The sequence below is a fragment of the Aureobasidium subglaciale genome, assembly GCF_000721755.1.
Source record: "Aureobasidium subglaciale EXF-2481 unplaced genomic scaffold scaffold_1, whole genome shotgun sequence".
In the NCBI taxonomy this organism is placed as follows: domain Eukaryota; kingdom Fungi; phylum Ascomycota; class Dothideomycetes; order Dothideales; family Saccotheciaceae; genus Aureobasidium; species Aureobasidium subglaciale.
This window is the reverse complement of record NW_013566994.1, coordinates 1,332,735-1,343,249: the sequence shown is the minus strand read 5'-3', so window position 1 is coordinate 1,343,249 and position 10,515 is coordinate 1,332,735. Positions and strand designations below refer to the sequence as shown.

Sequence of the window (10,515 nt, the reverse complement as noted above, 5' to 3'; positions counted from 1 at the left end):
TGTCAGAACCTGACAAACTGTTTTTCACCGACCCCCACCGTGGTTATGACCTCTACAGGCATTGTAATCACAGTGAAAGCCTTGAACTTCGGCTTGATACATGAAGGTGTGCACTTTAGTAGGTAGCAGAAGTTTTAGTGACCAGAACGCTGCTTCCACTCAAAGTAAATGGTACAACCCTGTCAGAGCCCACCCTCGGCCATATGTGACAAACGAAAATGTACACAAGGAACAGCTCATACCCCTTGGGGGGTAAATGGCTTGAGAAAATCAAATCAAGTGTACACAAGGAACATCGAAGATGAGTGTAGTTGGAATTTTCAAATGATGCTACTGCGCGATACAAAATATATAGGATATCCTGCTCATCGACTATATCGTGAGACATCAGAGCGTTCCAAAAGCAAGCCAGTCATTGTTCATAAAATCCATATGCGTATCCATCCAAGTCTGGAAATCTTCGGGAATAGTCATATCCTCCAACGACTCCTCAAAAGTAGGCGGTTGCTGCATCGTACTCATTACAAGTGTTTGACCCGCGCTAGTCATGGCTTGATGCTCATAATCTGCACGCAGTCGAGCGGCCACAAAGTGTTTGGCGAGATTGTAGAAGGCGTGGCAGAGTTGGTGGAATCGTTGCAGAGATTCGCGCTGATTTGAGTCGTTTAGCCATTCGATGGATGCGACGAAATCTTCGAGGAGTTTTAGGTCGTCGAGGTTGAGCTCTGTGACGACATTGCGGAAGAGGACGATGAATGGTGTGAAGGGACAGAGCATGACTGACCTGTGCCGTTGTTGTTAGCACCTGTATGTGTGCACTGATCTATGAACTTGCCATGTCAGATACTCGACTTTAATACCCGAGCCCATGGCCTCAGCCTTCCTAGCGCAGCTATGGTGGACCTGCATAGTTGAGCGTGCCGCTTGCAGAGACCACTGCTGCGTGTTTGAAATCTCGGGCATAGCTCGATATACAAGTGTGAGTAAACTGTAGAGGATAACGTCACCACACTCTTTGTAGTAATCAGTGTACTCATACAGCCAGCCTGATTCTGTAAAACACTATAGATGAAGGTAAGTTTCAAGTCATGTCCGTTCTAATGAATGCACCGACCTTCATGTTCAGCACTAGAATCTCGTGTATCTTGACTACAAGTTCTTGTCCTAGTTTCTGTCTTTCTGACAAATTTTTGATGCTCCCTGGAGAATACAGCTTGTCGTATATAATTCCCTGCGACTGTTAGTGGCATGTCTGAAGAGCATTGGGTATCGATCAATACTAACCTGTATCGTAGCCATCTCGAGCGAAAGCTCCAGCCATTCGGTCATCTTCGCAAGTCTGTGACCAGCCTTAGCCTTAGCATTACCCGGGCTCTGCCAGATTTTGACAATGTCTCGCCACGACGTCGAGAAATCGTAGTCTTGCAAAGAAGATGCCCGACCGAGGCGGAGCGACAGGGATTTATCGACAAAATACACTCCCCAGAATAAGATCACGCGCTTCTCGTACACTTCAGTCCCACCGCTTTTAGGAGGCATTAGACGATGGTACCCCATGGATTGACAGAGTCGTGCGGCAGTGCTGGTGAGAATCCAGGCTGCGTTTACATCGGCAGCGTAGATGGCGTATGTTCCCTAAAGGAGTCAACGACTTGGCTTCTTTGGTGGACATAGTAGGGAAAAGCTTACGGCTGTAGAGAGAGCCGCTATGTTGAGATCTGTGGGCTCCACAAAGAGGTTGTATGACGAGATACAGACTTCCAAGTGTCTTTCCAAGACCGGCGTGTATCCAGAGTATTTAGAGGTATCCAATCCAGCTCTTTGCGTGATCGGATTGCCTGCCATGAGCCAGCACAGCGCACAATATACTATGACCTGTATCGCAAGCGGGCAGCCTGATGGCGATTGGCAAAATTCGTCATACATCTCGTAAAAGTCCCGTATGTCATCAAAGAGCCACCATGTGAACATGTCGCTCAGCTCGTCCGCTAGGTCGAAACGTGTAAGCATAAAGTCTTAGTGCAGCAAAGCAATATCTGGTACCTTCTACACAAGCTAGAAGTTTCATCACTTCCTCTTGTGGAGGTAAATCGGAATACTGGAGTTCGTCCAGTGACCCAGCTCGAGCCAACAAGTTGAGACTACGCGGTTCAGAACGATGCTTCTCTAACACATTACGCAGACCAGCAAGTGCATTGACTGTATTAGGATCATTCCGGATAGTCGTTGGTGCGGCTTCCAGCAGGCGTTGTAGGGCTTCATGAGCTTGTCTTGAATGTGCTACCAGTGAAGACTCTCCCTCGAACTGTTCAACCTGAGGTGTAGGAACCGGTATAGGAACTGATGTAGACGTGCATGCTGCAGGTGTGAAAGTTGTGGAAGATTGTCCAGACGGTGTGTACTGTGGAGGACTCTTCGCTGTCGATACCAACGTCTGTAATAGCTTCTCAATTCCTTCAAGGCGCTGTTCTAGACGATCGATTTTCTGTTCACTGTTTTCAGTTAGCTTCATAGTATATTATATGGGCACGCGACGAGTTATGGCATTTTAAATCAACGTTCTCCTTCAACACAAGCTGGTGACTACGTGTTTGTCCAATCTGAAGCGTGGTTCCGAGATAGCTCGACAAGCACTAAGCATAAGAAAGACGGTGCGACTAGGCTCGAAATCTCCATGCTTCTGATCCACACGCTCAATGTCTGCTAGCCCTAACATGGCTCTGTCCTTGTTTTTATGGTAGGAAGGGTGATCACTCACTACTGATTGGAGATGAGCACTCTAGATCTCGGCTTCGTAATGTCATTTTGGCGACTAGTGATCTTGCATGTGACTCCAGCAGTCCGACAGTTCGAACATGGTGCGGTTTTGTCACAGCGGACCTACAGGCTGATCAGCTTTCAGCTTTCTACGGAGTTCAGTCTGTACTTTGCTTACTTTTCGGACCCTGCAGTTGTCACACTATGGACACCTGCATGTCAATGGACGTAACGATACGAAGATGTTGAATGACATACTGCTCTTGGCAATGATTTGCTGAAGGCATTCGTGCCGTCCTCAGAGTCCGTCATTCTCGGATTCTACACGCACGGTGTTATTAGAAAATCAGTTTCCCGCGGACACCGAGACTAACTGCAGTCCAAAAGATGGTGTCAATAACAAGAGCTGCACAGCGTATGTAACGTATCCCGAACGCTTTCGCTAGATCCACTGGACAGCGCCCTCGATGATTATATTGAACGAGCCAAGACTAGGCGCGTGGCAGGCTGCAATCTCTTGTAGGGAAAGGAGATAATTTCTACATGGTTGGGCGACGTTCGAAGGATCATCAAGACGATGGTAAGTTATTTGCTCCTTCAGGCGCCCGCGGACAGCGAGCATCGCCTGGCTTCGACAACTTGCAGCGCACCGACTCGCCCAAACCTAAACAAAGCGTCCTTGGCCACCTTCTGGGCGAAACGGAACCCGCGCACCACGAGCAGATATCATCATCGAGAAACATCAGACGATTTTACTGGCCACAGCAACGAGCACTTAGAATAGAATATAACCTGGCTGCTGCGTGAATTGACAATGCGGATTCATACTCGTAACCCAAATCGACCAAGATGTCAGATAGTGAGAAGGCATCTGTTTCAGACCGCGATGGGGAGGTAGCAAAGACACAGGGATGGTCTGCTTATTTTGTAAGTATGAATTTTCTTGCCGATGGGCATCAGCTAATGTCGGACAGCGTATGTTTCTATATGCCGACCGGCTAGGTATAATCCTGTATATGGTCGGCATCATATGTATGGCCACATCGGGAACAGCATTACCCTTACTTGACCTGATCTTCGGCCAATTTGTCAACACCTTCAATGACTTTGCCCAAGGCAACATCACCATTGGACACTTTCGCTCCGAGATTGCACGAGCTAGGTATGATGATGCTGTCTAAAATATTTCGATAAGGCAGAAATGGCTAACCGTCCAGTCTGTACCTCGTCTATCTAGCAATTGCAAAATTGGTTGTGTTCTATGTCGGAACAGTCACCATCTCGTTTGCTGCAATGCGAACAGTCAGAGCACTGCGCATTGATTGCATCAACAAGACACTGAGGCAAGAAATTGCTTTCTTTGATAGTGCTAACACTGGCTCTACTGCTGTCAAAGTGACTACAAATGCTAGTCTTGTACAACAGGGCATCGCCGAGAAATTCGGCCTGATTGTCCAGGCCATAAGTGCGTTAATCACAGCATTCATTGTGGCTCTTGCGGTACAATGGAAGCTAGCTCTAATCACCATCTGCATTCTTCCCGCCATCATTATCACGACTGGCATTGGGGTTACTATTGATGCATCGCAAGAGAACAAGTGTATGCAGCACTATGGTAAGGCAGGCTCACTTGCTACTGAAGTGTTCTCGAGCATTCGAGTAGTCCACGCCTACTGGTCTCAGCCTAGGATGATCGAAAGACACAACAAGATTCTGGACGATGCAAAGCGACAAGGCATGAGAAAGTCACTGAACTGGGGCTTGCTCTACGCCAACGAGTTCTTCTTTGTCTTCGCTGGTTATGGCCTGGCCTTCTGGCAGGGTATCCAAATGTACGCCAGAGGCGAGATCGAGGCTCCCGGTAAGATCATAACGTATGTTGATACATCATCGTGACAATTGTGCACTTTCACTGATAGCAAGCAGTGTGATTTTTGCTGTTTTGGTGGCCGCGCAATCTGTTACTCAAGTCGCTCCCCAGATGCAAGTCATTGCGAAGGCTGCATCTAGTGCCGAGGAACTACTCGAAGTCATCGACAGGAAGTCTCTCTTGGATCCTCTGGAAAATAAAGGAGAGCGTCCCCAATCAATCGAGGGAGATATAGAGCTTACGGACATCAACTTTGCTTATCCCTCTAGACCGGATGTACGCGTTCTGGATAACTTTACTCTAAAGGTTCCTGCAAAGAGCACTATTGCTCTAGTCGGCGCCAGTGGATCAGGCAAGTCGACTATTGTAGGCTTGATGGAGCGTTGGTACGAGCCAGAATCAGGGACGATTAAGATTGATGGACGAGATGTCCGAGATCTTGATGTCCGCTGGCTCCGAACCCGTGTTCGATTCGTCCAACAAGAGCCTGTGCTATTCAACACCACCATCTACGAGAACGTACGGCTTGGATTGGTGGGTGCAGCTGATCTCCCGGAGAAAGAGATCGAAGCCAGGGTAGTAGAGGCATGCCGGGATGCGAATGCAGATGACTTCATCAGGAACCTCCCAGATGGTTATCAAACTGTTGTCGGGGAACGAGCCAGTATGCTTTCAGGCGGTCAGAAACAACGAATCGCTATCGCCCGAAGCATCATCTCTAATCCTTCCATTCTATTATTGGATGAGGCGACAAGCGCTCTTGATCCAGAAGCAGAGCATCAGGTTCAAATCGCGCTCGACAGACTTCAAGGTTCAAGGACGACTGTCGTCATTGCTCATAAACTCTCGACTGTCAAGAACGCCGATAGGATCGTTGTACTGGACAAAGGCGTTATCAGAGAGCAAGGCACTCATGCAGAGCTGCTGGGCCAGAAAGGTGCTTACTATCGTCTTGTCATGGCGCAGGACCTTGGAAACGATAAGGACGACAAGGTCGAAAAGCAAGAAGCCGATCAGTCGATCGAGGTCACCCGTGCCCTGTCGCGGAAGGAGTCGAACGGCGTTGGCAAAGAGCTCGAAACGTCGACAGACCAAAATCTCCGATCTTTGAACTACAGCTTGTTGAAGTGCTTCGCAATATTCGTCAAAGAACGACGAGATTGCTGGTCGAACTTGTTGATCATCGGAGTCGCTTGTGTCATCGGTGGTCTGACTTATCCTGCCATTGCCATCCTCATCAGTAGATTCATTACCGCTTTCCAGCTTCAAGGCTCCGAGCTTACCGACCGGGGCAACTTTTACGCACTTATGCTGTTCGTTGTAGCCATCATCAATGGTGTGCTGTATTTTGTCGCCGGCTATGTTTCGAACGTTGTCTGTCAAGTAAGTCCATAGGATGATTGCGTTGTTCAAGAGCAACTACTGACAAGCTTGCAGGTCATCTCGAGGCAATATCGCGAAGACATGTTTACAAACATCATCTATCAAGACATGGAGTACTTCGACCAACCCGAAAATGGCACCGGGGCAATTGTTTCTCGTCTGTCTCAGGCCCCTGCCAACCTGCTCGAATTCATCGGACTAAACGCCGCTTTGCTTCTTATCGTGTTGATTCTGCTCGTATCATCAGCCGTCACTGCTATCATCTTCGGATGGAAATTGGCACTTGTCACAATCGTCGCCATCATGGTACCAGTTGTTGGCCTGGGATATTTTCGTCTTCGAATGGAAGTCCAGCTCGAAGAGGCTACAGAAAGGCTATTCTCTGACAGTGCAGCGGTAGCTTCTGAAGCAGTATCAGCTATCAGGACAGTTGCTTCTCTGGCGTTGGAACAACATATCATCGACAAGTATCAATCGCAACTTAGGAACATCACTAAGAGGTCGAGTAAGATGCTGCTCACAGCCAATCTGTTCTTTGCTATCGCCCAGGCTGTTGAATTTGCTGGTATGGCTTTAGCTCTGTGGTACGGCGGACGGTTGATGTCACACGGTGAATACAGCACGACAGAGTTCTTTACCGTATTCATTGCGGTCGTATTTGCTGCTGAGGGAAGTGTTCAAATGATTGCCTACAGCACTTCGCTGTCCAAGGCGCGTGCTGGCGCAAATGAGATATTGTGGCTCAGAACTCAAAATCCACGTATCGGCAGGCACGACCAATGCCCTCCGCCACTTGTAATCAACGAAGAGCACAAGGGGGCAGTCACCTACGAGCTGGAGAAAGTCGAGTTCGCTTACAGCACGCGTCCTGATAACAAGATCATCAAGGGCATGGATATCGAAATTCACCAGGGTGAATTCATTGCATTCGTTGGTGCATCTGGATGCGGCAAATCAACAGTCGTCTCACTGCTGGAACGATTCTACGAACCGTCTGCCGGAAGAGTCATGCATCACAATAAGGAGCTCAACGCCTACTGTCCTCGAAAATACAGGGACGGTATTGCATATGTACAGCAAGAGCCAAGTCTTTTCAACACAAGCGTTCGAGACAATATCTTGCTCGGGACAGTTGACACTGCTACAGAAGCTGAAGTCGAAGCTGCCTGTCGCCAGGCAAACATTTGGGAGTTTGTATCGTCGCTACCTGAAGGTCTGGACACTGGTTGTGGAGCTGGAGGAACACGTCTGTCAGGTGGTCAGCGCCAGCGTGTGTCAATTGCAAGAGCACTGATTCGCCAGCCCGAGGTCTTACTACTTGACGAGGCCACCTCAGCGCTAGACACCGAGTCCGAGAAACTGGTTCAAGCTGCTATCGCTCAGGCTTCGACAGGCCGCACGACTATCGCTATTGCTCATCGTCTCTCGACGATCAAGGATGCGGACAAGATCTTCGTGCTGAACCAAGGAACTGTGGTTGAGCAGGGCACTCACAGCGACCTGATCAGACAGCAAGGCATATACTATAAGCTATGTCAGTCACAATCGCTGTGACCAGACAGCTGTGTAGCACATCCAAACATTAGTAATAGCCATCTCTACTCGTAAGCTCAATTATAGACCTGATAAAGCAGGACCCACGAAGGATGAATGTATCGGAAGGTATATCGCTCCGTAGCCGAATGATATGCATAACTCCGCTTAAATCCAGCTTGATGACGAAGTAAACCCCACTCGAAGATGATCACGGCATATCACGAAACGCGACAATCATAAAGACCTTGCCAGACCTTTGACACGAGACCCAAATCAACAACTCCGAGTCATACACATAGCAATCATGGCAAGCTACACAAACGGCGAAAGCAACAGCGGTGAATCCAAGGGCATCCAACCCAAGATCACCCTCTACACCAACCACCTGTGTCCTTTCGCTCACCGCGCCCACATCACCCTCGAGGAGCTAGGTCTGGACTTCGAAGAGGTCATCATTGACCTCGACAAGCCCCGCGAGCAATGGTACCTCGACATCAACCCCCGTGGTCTCGTCCCCTCGATCAAGTACACCGTCCCCGGCCTCTACGATGAGGAAATCATCACCGAGTCAGGCATTGTCGCACAATTCCTCGCAGATGCCCGTCCTTCGCATTTGCTACCCAGCAGCTTGCACGACCCCTTTTCGCCATTGTTCAGAGCTAGACTCGCCTTCTTCGTCGACACGTGGAACACAAAAGTCCAGGGAAACTTGTACCCTATGATGAAGGCTGAGGGCGAGGAGCAGGAGAAGCTGGCCAAGGAGACTGTTGCTGCTATTAAGAAGGAGATTGAGCCACTGCTGGCGAATGCTGCTCCTTTCTTTGGCGGCAAGGACAAGCCCACGCTCGCTGAGGTACGTACATCTGGCATCGCACCCGCCGCTTCTGGTACTGACTGCAAACCTACAGGCTATCATCGCACCTTTCCTCATCCGTTTCTTCGCTTTCTCCAAGGAAGGCAACCTTCTTCCTTCATCGCTCAAGAAGTCCATCGAGGCTCTCCCCAACACTGGAAAGTGGGCGAAGGCTGTCGTTGAGCTTCCCAGTGCCCTCACTATCTGGAATGAGGAGGATGTTGTCAAGAGAACATCTGCTCGTGTGGCTAAGATGAAGGAGGCTGCCAAGTAAGCGTTGCTTGCGACATGTTCTAGAAAAGAGGAGGCTGAGAAAGTGCAGACTATAATAGCATGAATTGAACGACCATCAACAAGATGACATGAATGTGAGCAACGAATAAACTAGTACCTTGCAGAGTACTTCATATCTGGACCGCGAATTACCGGCTACCGGCTCCTTAACCCTGCACAATGTCAATTGCGAGTATGGCGTTGTTGTCTTGCAGTCTTCGCTAGCTTAACAGCAGCGACTAACATCCTGTACGGGACTTGCACGTGGCTGGAAGCGTGCAAATAACTGATAGTGTTCCCATAACATGCGGCACAGCTGGTGGCCCAACCGCGCCTCCCAGGTAAGCGCGCGCCAGAAAGAGCGGGATTCCATGCACGCCATCTCTTGGTCAGTCTCAACACGCAAGCGATTTGGGCATCGCATCTCTGGGAGAGTCTGATGTGGGTACTGCGGCTATGTCCAAGTACCGGGGGCTCCGCTTCTAGGTAGGGGATTGACTTTCTCATTCTGATGACTTTTCATCCACAATGATGAGGTTGAAGCTGCAAATGTTCGCCACAACTTTTCTCATCACTGCACTTTTGTTGACACTGATCGATTTGCGCGAAATCAAGTCATCTCGTGTTGCTGGCTTCCGCGTAGCTCCTGGAAAGGATGCCATGGTATCAGACAATCCTTACGTTTCATTCAGCAATATACAGGTTGGAAGAACCACGACCACTAGTCCAGAAGCTTCAGTTACGAGTGACAGCTCGACGTCGCCCAGACATGCGACAGAGCACGCGGTAGCCTCGGGCCCGGCTTATACATCGTCAAGGTTGGATCAAGTCGTGGTCATTGGACGCTCAAGTGGACAAGACACTTCATGGGTGGATCAACTCGAAACGTAAGACCTTCAAATATTTGTGTCTTATGCTATTCATGCTTACAGGGTCACTAGTTGACAGCATGCGGTATACACTGTCGACAACCGCACCTTGCCGTTGCATACGTACAAGAATAAGGGGTATGTTATCAACTCAATCAAAACGTCTTTACAACGAGAGAAAATACTTATCAAGGTAGTCATGAAGCCAACGTGTATCTAACGTACATCCTGGACAACTATCACAACCTACCTTCGACCATCGCATCCGTACACGCACACGGGAAAGGCTACCTACAAGCCTGGCATACCGATGCAGAGGATAACTCACACGTGCGCAGTCTACAGCAACTCAACGTTGAGTTTGTCAGCCGCAATGGCTATGCCAATCTTCGATGTATCGCCATCCCTGGGTGTCCTGATGAGGTGCAACCATTCCGCGAGCCATACGAAGAAGATCGTAAACACGAGCATGCCTTGCCTGAAGTATGGAGGTACATATTTGAAAACGACGACGTGCCTCATGTTGTTTCAACACCATGCTGTGCTCAGCTTACTGTGTCCAAGGATCAGGTTCTTGAACGACCCTTGACCTTTTACATGCGTGCTCATCAATGGCTGATGGGTACATCTCTTGATGATGATGATGATGATGATGATGATGATGATGATACGAATGGCAGAGTGTTTGAATATCTCTGGCATGTTATATTCGGACAAGCAGCCGTGTAGTGAGTCTTCCTTCAATACCCGACTATAACCTTCACACTCTGAACTGACCGTCTTGTAGCTGTCCTGGTCTCCAACAGTGTTACAAAGATGTGTACAACAAATGATGAGTGTACACAAGCTCACTATAGTCAGGTTTTGCTGATCGCGGCGATTATATGCAAAGACGAGCGACTGCAATGACGAGTTCAAGAAATGAGAAACACAATGTCGCTCTATTCGTCAAGCACCATGATTAACACATTGTT

At 48.8% G+C, this 10,515-nt stretch overlaps 4 protein-coding genes across 4 annotated transcripts; 3 read left to right on the top strand and 1 right to left on the bottom strand.

Annotated features, from left to right (window-relative positions):
* Positions 1 to 293: 293 nt before the first annotated feature.
* AUEXF2481DRAFT_35771 (uncharacterized protein) lies at positions 294 to 3,300 on the bottom strand. The gene is made up of 9 exons (XM_013492745.1): positions 3,016 to 3,300; positions 2,936 to 2,959; positions 2,759 to 2,880; positions 2,044 to 2,492; positions 1,690 to 1,988; positions 1,285 to 1,635; positions 1,115 to 1,231; positions 836 to 1,062; positions 294 to 784 (listed from the first exon to the last, which is right to left on the bottom strand). The coding sequence occupies exons 1-9, from the start codon at positions 3,067 to 3,069 to the stop codon at positions 388 to 390; spliced, it is 2,040 nt and encodes a 679-aa protein (XP_013348199.1). The 5' UTR covers positions 3,070 to 3,300; the 3' UTR covers positions 294 to 387.
* Positions 3,301 to 3,734: 434 nt separating this feature from the next.
* On the top strand, positions 3,735 to 7,564 carry AUEXF2481DRAFT_45786 (uncharacterized protein; the record flags this gene model as incomplete). The annotated part of the gene is made up of 4 exons (XM_013492787.1): positions 3,735 to 3,919; positions 3,975 to 4,631; positions 4,684 to 6,010; positions 6,065 to 7,564. The coding sequence occupies 4 exons, from the start codon at positions 3,735 to 3,737 to the stop codon at positions 7,562 to 7,564; spliced, it is 3,669 nt and encodes a 1,222-aa protein (XP_013348241.1).
* A 286-nt stretch (positions 7,565 to 7,850) lies between these two features.
* Positions 7,851 to 8,673, top strand: AUEXF2481DRAFT_1323 (uncharacterized protein; the record flags this gene model as incomplete). The annotated part of the gene is made up of 2 exons (XM_013492482.1): positions 7,851 to 8,399; positions 8,455 to 8,673. The coding sequence occupies 2 exons, from the start codon at positions 7,851 to 7,853 to the stop codon at positions 8,671 to 8,673; spliced, it is 768 nt and encodes a 255-aa protein (XP_013347936.1).
* Positions 8,674 to 8,792: 119 nt separating this feature from the next.
* Positions 8,793 to 10,374, top strand: AUEXF2481DRAFT_696605 (uncharacterized protein; the record flags this gene model as incomplete). The annotated part of the gene is made up of 3 exons (XM_013493021.1): positions 8,793 to 9,559; positions 9,739 to 10,269; positions 10,329 to 10,374. Exons 1-3 carry the CDS (start codon positions 9,201 to 9,203, stop codon positions 10,372 to 10,374), a joined length of 936 nt encoding a protein of 311 aa, XP_013348475.1. The 5' UTR covers positions 8,793 to 9,200.
* Between the last annotated feature and the right edge of the window lie 141 nt (positions 10,375 to 10,515).

Excerpts from the sequence above, each read along its gene's own strand:
- AUEXF2481DRAFT_35771 (XM_013492745.1), bottom strand. The coding sequence starts at position 3,069 with ATGACGGACTCTGAGGACGGCACGAATGCCTTCAGCAAATCATTGCCA. Across the intron at positions 2,881-2,935 it reads ACAACTGCAGGGTCCGAAAA|GTCCGCTGTGACAAAACCGC; the intron begins GTAAGCAAAGTA and ends ATCAGCCTGTAG. Across the intron at positions 785-835 it reads AAAGTCGAGTATCTGACATG|GTCAGTCATGCTCTGTCCCT; the intron begins GCAAGTTCATAG and ends ACAACGGCACAG.